Raw genomic sequence first — 14315 nt, 5'->3', positions numbered from 1 at the left:
TAATAGAATATTCTTCCTGATTGCAAAATAAATCGGTTTGCCATATTTAACCTACCGATTTCCTGTAACTTATACAATATATGTATAATCATATTATGCGAAATCAAAAATGAAGGTTAAACAAGAATTTTTTGTATACGCATTTAAACAAGCAAACAATAGAATAATCTTAGGGAATTTGAAAGAATAGTTTTTAATTCTCTAGTCAATCAACCTCTATGTTATTACAACATTTGTAAATAGGGTAGGTAAACGGAATTTAGATATTTAGATGTGAAATCTAAGGGAATTATCAAATATTATTAGGTCCAGATCCCTTGTTTCATCATGAATCTCAAGATGTGAATGATTTAATTTTAATATACTGTTGATAGTTACAGTATTACATTGATTTTTGCTACCAAGTAAAATAGCATTGGTTTTAGCAGCATTTAGACTAAGAATATGATTTTTAGAAGAACAGGATCGAGTTCAGGTCAGAATCTATTTCAGTAGCAGCATTATCTGGGGAAAAGAATAATACAGGGTGATTCACAACTTATCCAAAAAAAATTGGGAATAGATGCGGCATGAGTTAATATCGTAAAATTTTTTTTTGTAAAATCCTTATAGTTTTCGAGAAAAAAATTATTGAAGTTATAGTATATTCAATTACTACATAGCTGGACAACTGTAGTCTCTAGCGTCATTCGCAATACGCGTGGAGAGCCATGTGGCCTCAGCGACTCCGAATATTGAAATCTGATTTTGCAATCGTCGTTGCGATGTGTTTACCTGTTATCTGTGGTGTTTACAATAGTTTTTTAGTGTCAAAAATGGTTTGCGTGTATAGCAACTCGGAGTTGATAGATATCGTTTTAATTTATGGTGAAGCAAGACAACATTTATATTATGGTGAAGCATTTGTGTTATGGTGAAGCAAGACAATATTTGTGTTAGTTCGTAGAAACTGAGTAAGATGGACCCAAATGTGTTTACACGTTGGTGGATAAAATTTTGAACAATTGTTGTTGTAACATCAGGTATGTAAAATGAATTTATTATTTAAAAACACAAATTAATTTTATTAATTATTTAAGCAGTTGAATTTGCCGACATAAAATAAAAAAAATGTATTTATTTCTTTCCTTGCGAAAGTTTTTGTCAGTTTTTATCACACTGCCATGCCGGTCGTATTGTGCGGGGTCAGGTTTTACAGTGGACCAGTTTCCAATGCCGTGCAGAAGTGTATTTTTAAATCATTTTCGAACTGCCCTTTTTGATTTTTTCTTTACAAAATTGTATTTGTGAGGGTCCCCTGTACATCCAGAATTTTTTTTTGGGTAAGTTCTGAATCACCCTGTATAATCGTACATCATCTGTGACATCATTTTTTGACAATTGTCAATATAACTATGTAGAAAGATTCGATGTCTAGAAAGAAAATAACGAGCGTTCAAATAAAAACGTGATCAAGTTGGTTCTGAAAATTTGGACGTAGGGCGTAGCGTATAGCAAATGAACTTAAACGTCATCTGTCAAAGCGCTATATCGCCGCTATCAATTTGAATATTTTCGTTTTAAAAAGCGTTTAAAATGGTGTGTTCTCAAGAACAAAAAGTGTTTATCATAGAGTCCTACTTTAGAAATGGACGCAAGATTGATGGAATATGGAAGTATTCTATTGAGGAATGTTTCAGAGAATTTCAAAATCAATTTCCCGGCGTTGTTGAGTACAACATTTTTCAAAGTGCAGTTCGGCGATGTGTTAATGTTTTTCGTGAAACGGGCAGTGTAACAAGAAAAGAAGGAAGCGGCTGACCTAAAAAGCGGACTGAAGAATTAAAAGAAAATGTCCAACAAATAATGGAAAATGCGCCAAGAACTTCTGTACGTGTTTTATCACAAATGGTGGGAGTATCAGTCGGTACCTGCCACACAGTGTTAAAAAAAGATTTGCGTTTGTTCTCCTATCGTTTAACTTGTCAGCAAGAACTTCATGAAGTTGATTTTCCGCGACGGGCTGTATTTTGTGAATGGTTTTTAAACAACTACGGTGAACTTCATAATATCACCTTTTTTTCTGATGAAGCCTGGTTTCATTTAAGTGGTTACGTAAACTCACAGAATATGAGAATGTGGTCTTCTGAAAAACCAGATAACTTTTTTGTCGAGGGCCCTCTACACGCTCAAAAAATTGGAGTTTGGTGTGCTCTCAATCGAAGGAGGATTTATGGACCTATTTTTTTTAATGGTACTCTTACTGCGCAAAGGTATAGAGAAGAAATTATCGCTCCTTTTGTTAACCAGCTGGAAGAAAACGAAATTACAAACTTTTACTTTCAACAAGATGGCGCAAGGGCACATACGGCAGGCGAGACGATGAATATGTTGAGGGAAGTTTTCCAAAATCGACTAATAAGTCTCAATGCTGAACATGAATTTCCACCGAGGTCATGTGATATTACGCCGTGTGATTTCTTTTTGTGGCCTTACCTTAAAAACACTATTTTTGAACTGCCTATTCCTGATTTAAACCATCTGCAGGCTCGACTTATAGACAAGATTCGTGAAATTAACAATACCCCGAGCATCTTAGAAAATGTCTTTAATTCTTTGAGGAACAGGTGTGAAAAGTGCTTGGAACAAGGAGGGGGACACTTTCAGCAGCTGCTTTAATTTATTGTTATAACAAGGAGGGGGACACTTTCCGCAGCTCCTTTAATTGTTTGTTATTGTTATCACGATTATTCTTTAAAATAAAGTTATATAGTCATTAACGTTATTGAAACTGACAGCTGCTATACAGCTCGTTGAGAAATGAGGTTAAGTTGGTCGCTATAAGCTACTCCCTATGTCCAATGTGTCAGAGCCAACTTCGACCACGTTTTTATTTGAACGCTCGTTATAAGAGAACCAAGAATAGAATCTTGGAGTACCCCTTTAGCCAGAGTAATTGATTCATATCGTATATTGGCTTGGTAGAAGACAACCTGTCGTGTAAGTTCTATCAGGTCAAAAAAATGTCGCGGCCAACGTATTTTGAGAGTGAGAAGATACAACAGGGATGCTATTTACTGCCTGAAGGAACTCGAAGATTATGGAGGTCCACGTTTACCATCTACCATCTAGAAGGAAGTAACCACTTACCCGACATGCACCCCAGTTCCGTGGAGTTGCTGTTGTGGTTGTTGTTGCTGAGACTGGTGTTATTGTTGCTTTCACCGGCGGCGTGCGGCGTCGTGGGCGCCGAATTCTTCTCCATCACGTCGTGGTCCTCCTTGCAGTAGAGAGCGCCACCCTCGCGCAACGCGAACTCGTCTCCGGGCACCAACTGTCTCGCACAGGCGCAGCACCGAAAGCACTCTATGTGGTAGATCTTGCTCTTGGCGCGCATCACAAAGTCTTCTTTTCTGAACGAGGACCCGCACTTATCACATTTTGTACCGAACAACCTGAAAAAAAGAAAGGAGGGTTGAGTGAGTTGTTTTTCAGCAATGTTGCAAATCTAATCCTCATTTACCTACTAGATCATTAGCAATTAGCAATTAGCAAATAGGAACTGTGCTCGATTAGGTCATTTGCAGATAAAGTCAGCGCCACACAATGTGTCAAACGTTGGAATCAAAATCAGCACACTAGCATTTGGCAAATGCTTCCGCCGCATGGTGGGGTGAATATTATATGAATGTGAAAAATTATATTTAAAAGAAGTGCTATATGCCGTAGAGGTGCCGCCCTGTACTAGTGACGTTAAAACTATGAACAGATTTGAAACTTTCATGTCAAAAAAATTCCGAATCCATAATTCTGTGCTTTTATCTTAATTTATTCAGATATTGTTGGAAAATACTAGGACATATAAATAAAACTTTGGCACCCTGTTTCATTAATAGTTTATTAGTAACAATTATAAGAAACACATTAAATACGCACGAATGAAAACTTTTTAAACGATTGCAAAATGTATAAACTGATTAATTTTTCTTCTTTGTTATTCGTAATTTTATAATAATAGTAATAAAAAATATAAACCTGCTGCGACAAGAAAACAAAAACAATCAAGTCATGGCAAGCATGTCAAACGCTCAGCCGCTCATACAGTGGGACGAAACACACATTTTGGGACATTTAAAAAAATGTCCAAATCCAAAAATTTTGAAATATATCCAAAAATTCTGGAAAATTTTTTTGAGTATTCCTCGAGTGATTCTAAATAACTTTTGGTTCATCTAATTTTTCCCCAGGTTGAGAAATTTCGAATTAAAAAATCGCTTCTCCACGAAAATTTTTGGAACATTATGACCGTTTTTGCGAATATGAAAAATTTTTCTCACGACTTTCACGCAGACAGTTTTGTAGTATTTATCAAAACGAAGATTTTCAGCTGAAAAAAATTTTCGAAAAACATCAACTTGCGCCATGTAGGACCACATTTGCGCCGAAAATCAGTTTTTTTTTCATAAAAATCGAATTTTGGAGTCAATTTTCAAAAAAATGAAGACCGAAATCAAAAATCCCAAAAGAGAGATCGATAGTGACATTCAAGACGAACATTTTGAAAAAAAATTCACCCGAAACAGTTGAACTATGCGGGGTGTAGAGTAATTTGAAAGCGACAGTGGCGTTTCGTCACGCGATGCGGCAAATGTTAGTGTGTCTAACGTTGGAAAACGTTTGACACATCGTGTGGCGTCGGCTTAAGTGGATGAACAGATTTTTATCATTTTCATAACAAAAATTTTCATTGTTTCGATTGCCAGACAAAAAGTAAACGATGAATTATTTTTTCTTCTTGCAAGTTTAGCCCTATGAACAACCCTTTCGGCTATTTAATACCGTCTGCCATTTGAAAATTGTTAGGTACTTATTAATGTCTATTTTTGCATAAACTGCCAGACACTTTAAGATGAGTGAAAAACTAACATTTTCAGACCTCAAAATGCCAGACATTAATAATTTCACATAAATTCAAAAACTTAGAAATGCGTTTCCTATTTCAGCTAGCCGAAAAATGTGACTTAAAAAATGATTTATTATATTTTTTTAGGAATATTGGAAGTACAACAATAAATTTGGATTTTGAGATACAGCAGATTCTTTTTGGATTATCAAGTTCAATCGTGGATCGTCCCAAAATTACTCTGCTGTTTTAGAAGCTACAATTACATACTCCTTAGCTTAGTAGTATATAAGCCTAAGATTTTGAAAACGAAATTTTATATTCCAAACATATTTTCATAATAAATGGCAAATTTGGTAAGTAAAGAAATATTTCACTTAAAATAATCATTTATTAAGAAGAGTTTATAATAATTTCAGTATAGGTATGTTACGGTATAGCTTACCGGTTTTCAGAGGCCATTCAGTTTTTATTACCCAGAAACTATAAAAACTATAAGTGTATCAAATTTCAGAGAACCAAATCAGATATCTATCGTTTGCATCTGAAATATATTAATCAAATGATTATTAATTAATTCGAATAACATTCATTATAATATTTGAAACTAGTTTACCATTCGACTTGGACAGATATGAATTTTCAAACTAATTTTGACAGGATACATTGTTGCAGTTGATAGGTACCTGCCCACACGACTTTTTATGAAATTTACTTTTTTTGTAACACGCCCAAATATATTGTATCCTCTTAAGATTTTCAGTTATTATTAGATGAAACATGCTCTATTTATCTGATGATCAGTGACTTGATGGTCTACGCCTATTAGAAACGAGAGTAGGATGGATTGTTCTAAATGAAGCTCGTATAAGCTTCCGTAAGAGTATTATTTCATTTTTTCTTTTGTATTTCAGAGTGTCTAAAATGCTGTATGTGAATAGACAACACAATTTTTATTACTTTTCAAAACCATGACGAGAGGCTGACTTTTATGGTGCTTATAGCCTTTTATATAACTGATTTCGCTTGAATATGTCTATGAATACCTTATTAATGCAGGATTTGAAGGTTGTTCTTTATACATTCAGAAAATATCTTATAGTCTTTAGTCTTTAATTTTGTTTAATGATAGAAATGCATAGATGAGCCTTGGTAAAATGGTAAGAGTCTTCCACAAGTTAGCTTTTTGGTTACTATCTATTTGACTGTTATGATCTTAATTGTAAAACAGAAGTGTGCGCAACGGCATCGTTAGATATTTATTTATTTTTAATGTAATTTGAATTACGTATAAGAAAATTTAATGTTAAGCCTTTCAAACGAAGCGGCTTCAGAAATGTAAGTATTAGAGTAGGTATTAAGTTGGGATTGCAACTGACCTCACCAACGTTCAGAAATAAAAATATCGTCTGTCTCCTGTTATTTGGCAATTGGAAATATTGTCAAATAATTGTTAATTTTACGGCAGCTATAAATGCTAGAACAAATTGCTGGCACCACTCCATTTCCGGCTTCTCTGTTTGATCGGCCTATGCTAGTAAATCTTCTGGATTATTTTATTAGACGAATTTTAACATGTTATAGGTCGTCCCACGCACTTGGAATGAATATATTTTCGGTAAATTACATCTCGGATTTAGTTTGTGAATTTTTTCCATTTTCACGTACACAGACTGGATTATAAAACTTGCATTAATTAAAGAAGTATTATTTGTTTTGTACACGGTTGTTCAATTGTTCAATACAGCTCCACAGCTGACCAAAAATAGAAAAACGTTAATAATAGGTGCGCAAATCTTCGTTTTTGAGACAAAGTTTTTAAGTTTCTCATTATTTTACACGATTTTTTAAAGATAGTCCATTCAAATTTGGTTCCACTATTTTTTAAACGAAAATGTGGTTTAAAGTCATACATTTTATGGTTATGTGTTCAACGTATATTTTTGAACTATCACAACAGCAAAACTTCATCGTATTCGCAACTGCACGATTTTTGCATCTCCACCGAACTTTTCATGCATTTACTCAGAATCGGAAATAAGGATTCAAATAATTATTATGAGTTGCCACCTTCTTCAGATTATCCAGGGTGTTAAAAAAGAATGTAAAATATTTCAGGGGGTAATAGTATGAACCAAAATAAGCAGAAAAGTCTTAATAAACATGGGTCCGCAAAGTAACGGTTGCGGAGATATGGACCACTATTCGTTTTTCAAACATTTTATTTTATTAGGAATAAACCGACAAAGGAAGCTTTTAATAAACAAGTCCATTTCCAAGCAGGCACGACATCTTCGTCTCAACGATATTCGAACTCTTTCGAAAACACCCTCCTTGGTTTGGATTTCTTGACACTTTTGATTAATCCGTAGCTGCAGCTCTTCCAGGCTATTTACAGGAGTACCATACACTAATGTCTTCAAATATCCCCTAACAAAGAAATCTAGAGGGTTCAGATCAGGCGATCTTGGAGGCCATAAAACAGGTCCGGCCCTTCCTACCCATCTATGTGGAAAAGTTTGGTGTAAATGCTCTCTAACGGCCATGGAAAAATGAGCTGGAGCACCATCATGCTGGAACCACATTTGTTGCCTATGATTCAAAGGAATGTATTCCAAAAACTCATACAGTGTGTTCTGCAGAAAGTCGAGGTAAGCAGCGCCTGTTAATCGGTTTGGTAAAACAACAGACCTAGAAACCTGTCACCTACAATACCCATCAAATGTTTAGTGAAAAACGTGCCTGATGTCCAGATTCTATTAGAGCATGAGGATTTTCGTCGGCCCAAATATGCGTATTGTGAAAATTAAACACTCCATTTCTTGTGAACCCGGCCTCATCAGTAAAAAGAATGTTTGCAAGAAAACGAGGGTCTTCAGCATCATGACGTAGAAACCAGCGGCAAAAAACCAGACGTGCTTGATGATCATTTATTGGATTTAAGGCCTGTACTCGTTGCACATGGTATGGATAAAGCAGTTGCTCGTGAAGGATTCTCCAAACAAGAGGACCACTAATTCCTACCTCGGCTGATATTCTCCGCACACTCGTACCTGGATTCTACTCTACCAGTGCTAGAATTTCTTCTTCTGCTCTAGGAGTGGATACCGACCTTGGTCTTCCGGATAAATGACACTGTTTGCTCAAGGAACCGGTATCACGCAATCTTTGGTGAATTCTTCCAAACATGCGTTGTGAAGGAATCTGGCGATTTGGATATGCGTCAACATAAAGACGCCGCGCTTCGGTGGCGTTCCCATTAGCACGACCATACATGAAATGCATGTCTGTTAATTCTGCGTTAAAGTAACCAGCCATAGCGAAAGAAAACTTGTGCACTGAAAACAACTGTCAAATACGTACTGTTTATTTCACTAAACATCAACCAACTATTATAAGAAAATACACAATGTTTTTGCAAAATAAAAAAAGGGGCTAAAAAACATAAAACATTCCATATCTCCGCAAACGTTACTTTGCGGACCCATGTTTATTGAGACTTTTCTGCTTATTTTGGTTCATACTATTACCTCCTTAAATATTTTACACTCTTTTTTAACACCCTGTATAAAATATTTAGGGCATAAAGTGCAATTCCAAAGCAGAAATTAGTGATGATAAAAAAAAGAATAACAGGTAATGACTGATAATTTTGAAAATACGTTTTAGATTTGTATTATGAAATTTTTTCTGAATAAAATTTGCATTGTTATCTTATATAAAACTTGACAAGGCTTTCACAGTATTAATAGGCAATAGTCCATTATTTTCGGTCGACCACTTTCTGGTGAAATGAAAAAAATAGTTTTGAACCGAATACTCAGAAATACAATTAAGATTTTTTTTAATTAATATCTTCTAATTATGCTGAAACTTTTTTTATGCAAACGTGCATAAGAATCATACACCGATCCAATTGGTATGGTCGCCAACTGCGGTTTTTTTGGAAATAATTTTTTGAAAAATCACTCGACTATAATTAATAATGAAAAATAAGAGGATAATTTTTCTATACGGACGTAAGGTTTTAAAATGAAACGTTTCTCTTAAACAATCTAGGAGCTATTGAAAATGTTTGCCTTAGCACTGGCACTGCTAGTTGATAAAGGGAGTTCCAAAATTCACGCAAGAAGTAATTTTGATAGAAAACACAGGTTAGGTTAGGTCAGGTCAATTTCAAGGTCATGTCAAGATAGCCCCCTTTTCACCCTACAACTTTTGTATGAAACATTTTTTAAAAAAAAGTGATCCCAACAAGGTACTCCGTTGTCTCAAGATCCTTGTTTTTTTGTTTTTATGGCCAAAATATGGGTTAAATCAAAAAAATAATAAGAATAAAATGTACTTTTTTTTTGTTTTTCAATCGAAATCCGTGGTAAAAAATGGGTGTTTTCGTTTAAAAAAACAACTTCCGGTCTAAAAACACTACTTCCGGAAGTCGTAATATGGACCTTTTAATGGCTCCCTCGGTGCCCTACAATATTCGTTTGAAACTTTTTTCGAAATAATCCAGTCCAACCGAGATATTATTTTGTCTGGGGATAAATGCTCCACCCGGTATATGGATGATTCTGATGATAAGTAGTTAAATTTTTACTACTTAAATTCTGAAAGTGATTTTTCCTAAAGAAAAAAGAAAAAAGATCGCAATAAGACACTGACTACCAATTGGATCGTCGTGGGTGTAGTTAAAAAAAGTAAATCTAGATGATAATAATATAAAACATTAATTACAACGAGCATCCCGAAAATATGTTATAGAGGGATGTTCTGGTTCTCAATTGATTATATTGTATATTATATCATAGGCCACTCAGTATAAATTTGTTTATAGAATAAATAACATTTAAAAGTGTCATGTATTAAAAAAATGGGGGAAAATTAGCGATTTTTCAACCTGTTTACATTCCATAGTGATGTCACTGAAAAGAAGTGTTTATAGTACCTTGGAGAATAAAGTTATCATTTTGTTTATTATTTTGGATGTAAAATGAATTATAATGAGATACTACCCATTTACCAGCCTTTGAAAATGTAATTAAAGCAAGTAACATTAAAAGGAATAATTAATTTGAGCTATACCTATAATATTCCTTTCCTGAAGAGATATTTGGACAGCCGACACCCACAGATTAGCCTTTACATAACCAAGTCACAGGAAACGGGAACTCCTAGGTAAAACAAGTGTGGAACGCTTCAACTCCGTTGACAGTCACTTGTCTCTGTAATCTCGGAAGACGAGATGAATATGTGACCCCGCGTGTGTGGCTGGAAGACGATTTTAACACTGCGTGCGCCTCAGCCCCAAAGGAACCGTGTCAAGTTGTGAAAAGAAAACATCTGGCCCACCTACCAGCTAACAGGGGTCGACTTTGCCAAAATAAATAATGGCAATGCGGCATTAGAAATAATAATAATTGTAATACGTAATAATGTCTCTGCTCCTTATTCTCCACAAGAATTAGACCAAAAGTTGGTGATCTGTGTGGAAGACGCACGACATATTATCATTATTATTTTTTTTGTTAAAGCTTTCTCCGGTGCACCCTTTCAAAGCGAAGAATTACTGCTACTTGTGCAGGGTATGAATATTCTGATCTAATTGACCTGAATATGTTTACTGAACGACTGTAGCGTGATATTCGTGGCTCTTTCTATTTCTACTGCCAGTTCTTGATACTTTTCTTTCTTTTCTGAGTTTGCTTCATTATTAATTCATTTTCTCACTTGCTTTCCTCTGTATATGTATATAAAATGAAACTGGATGAAAGTTCAGGTAATTTTCAAGACAAAATGTTTTTTAAGTGTTTCTCAAAATGACTGTTTAAAGACGTTCTATTTATCTAATAACCTATTCAATAAGAAAATAATGAAAAAATAAGCAAATAAATCTATGATATGTGGGAAAACGAGAAAAATATGCATGACGAGTAGGACATTTTAGGAAGAAAAGAAATTCCTACAAAAAAACAGAAGTAGCCAAAAAGTAGTAAGATCCACAATAGTGTACAGTAGTGATAAATATAGATATGACAAGTGACGGACTTATAAAAAAATGCATGAACTGCGAGCGTTGTGGAAGAAAAACGGCCCAGAAAAACATAGAATGACAGAAAACGAAACAAATAAGATTTAAACAAGTGGCACAGAATAAGAAGGGATATACAGGGTGTTAATGAACTTATGTTATATATTTTTGCCACATGTCCGTTATGTAAAAATGAGGTAAATACATGGATTTGTGTTGAGTAGTTTTAAAATTTGACACCTCAACATTGCAAGGCGCTACCTTTTGAGAATTGCTTATTTTCATGTACCACCATTTGCTTGCACACAAGCTTCAGCGCGACGTATCCAATTCGCTCGCACGCGTTGCAACATTGCCACGTCCTATCGAATCATATTACAAGCTTCGGCCATACCACGTCGTAGTTGATCGATGTCACGAACTTCCGTGGAATACACAATACTTTTCACATATCCCCACAAAAAGAAGTCTAAAGGGGTGAGGTCCGGGGACCGGGAGGTGGGGAGGCATTAAACTAGGATGCCGCGGCCTATCCAGCGATCGGGAAATGTAATGTTTAGAAAGTCGCGCACTCTCCGAAAAAAGTGAGTGGAGGCTCCGTCATGTAGTAACCAGATATTGTCGAACATTTATTGGCACGTCTTCCAATAACTCCGGCAAGCGATTTTGTAAAAAATATAGATATGAAGCACCGTATAAGCGTCTAGGCAATTCAAAAGGTTCTATTAAAGTGTCATTAACGATACCGGCCCACATGTTCACTGAAAACTATTGCTGAAAGGCAGCACGACGTATTTCGTGTGGATTTTCGATAGTGGTGAGTATTGTGGACGTTACGTACACCATTTCGACTGAAACATGCTTCATTTGTAACAAGCATTTGCGCTGTAAATTGAGGATTTCTTGCATGTTCCTGAAGCAACCATTCACAAAGACCTCGACGTAGTGGAAAATCCTCAGGAGTAAGCGCTTGAACACGTTGAATATGCAATGGGTACAAATGAGCTTCTCGTAATGTCCGCTACACAACAGGATGCGAAATATTTACTTGCTGTGCGATACTTCTGGTGCTACGATGCGGATCTTCTTCGACGAGATCTAAAATCATCTCCTCGACATTTAAGATTCTTAGTGGTCGCCCTGAGCCACGGTCGTGACCTCGAAGCGGTTGTACTTCACCGGTGTCAGGATATCTTGCACGGTACACTTGACAAGCTCTATGTCCACTTTTAAAAGAAAACTTGGGAAATACGTCTGTTAAATGTACTTCGAAAAACAGCACAGCAATCACTACAACAATGTATTATAAACTGACTACAGTCCGGCTTCATAAGAAACCTACAAACTCGTAAATAATATTACAGAATTGTTTGTAAGTACTTCCGATACAAGTTTGTGACACTCGGTTTTTGCTCATTTTTCACCCCTTTTAATTTTTGTAATTGTAGAGAATTGTAGAAAGAATATAGGATTATATAAAAAAAATATATAATATTTTTCTACTTATTAACTAATGTCTTCTTTTGTTGAAATTTTCCATTATAATGTTGTTTTATTTATTTAATCAGGAAGTCTAGGGAACGGAGACAGGATCATACACATAAAGTAACAAGTATGACCAGAAAAGCAATTGTCGCAATGCAAATTACATTTGAAAGTAAAAGTAACGTGTTGTATAAAATTGAAATAACTGAATAGTTAAAAAGACATTTTCATTTTAAATTTGCGCCAGGGTTTTAAATTGTAAATTCAGGGAATTAGAAAAAACGAGAGTGTTCTAAATATTACAAATAGGTATATACGATTTTTTTATATAAGTCAAACGTTATGTTTATTTAACGCTCTGTTAAGTTCAAATTTTAACTTAGAAAATGGAAAATATATGTCAGCTAAGTCATTGTATTTCAGAATATATTACAGGTACGCATTTCAGAATTCGTCCAAAGTCAAAAATCAGTTCAAATCATTTAAAAAATGTCACCAATAGATACTAAAATCAATAATGAAAATTTATTTATACCGGGTGATTCAGTTTGATATTCGCGGCCTCGCATCTCTTTTGTTTTATCAGATAGCTATAACAATTTTTAAATCGCCGCTCAAACTCTATCAAATGACATTGTTAGATCGTCTCCATGGTAACATATGTTAAAATTGCTATAGTCAACTGTTTTTGTTCAAATGGCACACTATATATTTTTTTATCAATTCTGGAAGATATTTTTTTTCTGCATTCAGCTATATAAAGAAGTCTATAGTTTCATTAGAAATATTGGTAGAAAAACAGCAAAAAGATGAACGCTACTTTCAGTAGCTTTATTCGGAAAAATGATGGCGAGCTGCGGAAACAACTGAATTTTGACGTTTATAAATAACGGTTTTTCAAAATAATTGACATTTTGTACCTACCTATTCTATCTATAACTAATTATTATTACTATAACATGAATACTTATAGTAACCAAGAGAAACTAGATATGATTTTAATTTATGGAGAGTTCTGAAAGAACGCTAAAGCTGCCAGACATTTATACCAAGCGTTTTCCGCAGAGACAACTTCCATCAGATAAAATTTTCGGAAAGTTAGCCAGGAATTTGGCAGCAGGTGGTTTTCAAAGAAAAGAAGAGTTTTTAAACCCAGAAGGGTAAGAGAGGAAGAACATTCGATAAAGATGTTAAATAGCCTGCTATAGATCTCCAGATCTCATTCCTACAGATTTCTTTCTTGGTCTTACCTAAAAGAAAAAGTTTACTCTTCGCCTTTAAATGATATTGATGAACAGAATAAGAGTAGAATTTCGGAGATTAAATGAAGAAACACTAAAATGTGTTTGTAGAGAGGGAGTGATAAACAGAGCTGTTCTGTGTTTGGAAGTAAATGGAGGTCATTTTGAACATTTGAAATAAGTATTGTTCTAAATTGTTATATTATTATCGTATTAAAAATAAAATATGTTACTTTAAAAAACATAGTATCTTGTTTTCGCAGCTGGCTATCATTTTTCAGAATAAAGCTACGAAAAGTAGGGTGCATCTTTTTTGCCGTTTTTCTAGCAATATTTCTAATGAAACTATAGACTTACTTACATAGTTGAACGCAGAAAAAAAATATCTTCCAGAATTGATAAAAAAATATACAGCAATGTTGACTAGCGACTATAGCAATGTTGACATATGTTACCATGGAAACGATCTAATAATGTCATTTGATAGAGTTTAAGCGGCGATATATAGGGTTTGTTGTAGCTATTTGTTAAAATAAAACAGATACAGGGCCGCGAATACCAAACTGAATCACCCGGTATATTTTCGAGTATTATCGAAGTCTTTAATTAAACTGATGAGTTGTGGATTTGGATTCAACATATGAAATACAAATAACGTCATCTGAAACAAAATTTTATA

General features: G+C 34.7%; 1 protein-coding gene across 1 annotated transcript in view; it reads right to left on the bottom strand.

Moving 5' to 3' along the window:
• The window catches only part of LOC108908519 (insulin gene enhancer protein ISL-1), a 152251-nt gene that overhangs the window by 42363 nt on the left and 95573 nt on the right, over positions 1-14315 (bottom strand). The window contains exon 3 of the mRNA XM_018712575.2: positions 3130-3434. Coding sequence (XP_018568091.1) covers positions 3130-3434 — 305 coding nt within the window. The remainder of the gene's footprint in view (positions 1-3129; positions 3435-14315) is intronic.

Source organism: Anoplophora glabripennis, unplaced genomic scaffold (assembly GCF_000390285.2).
Source record: "Anoplophora glabripennis isolate ALB-LARVAE unplaced genomic scaffold, Agla_2.0 scaffold313, whole genome shotgun sequence".
NCBI classification, from domain to species: Eukaryota; Metazoa; Arthropoda; class Insecta; order Coleoptera; family Cerambycidae; genus Anoplophora; species Anoplophora glabripennis.
Note: the sequence above shows the minus strand (reverse complement) of the source record. Positions and strands in the feature narration are given on the sequence as shown.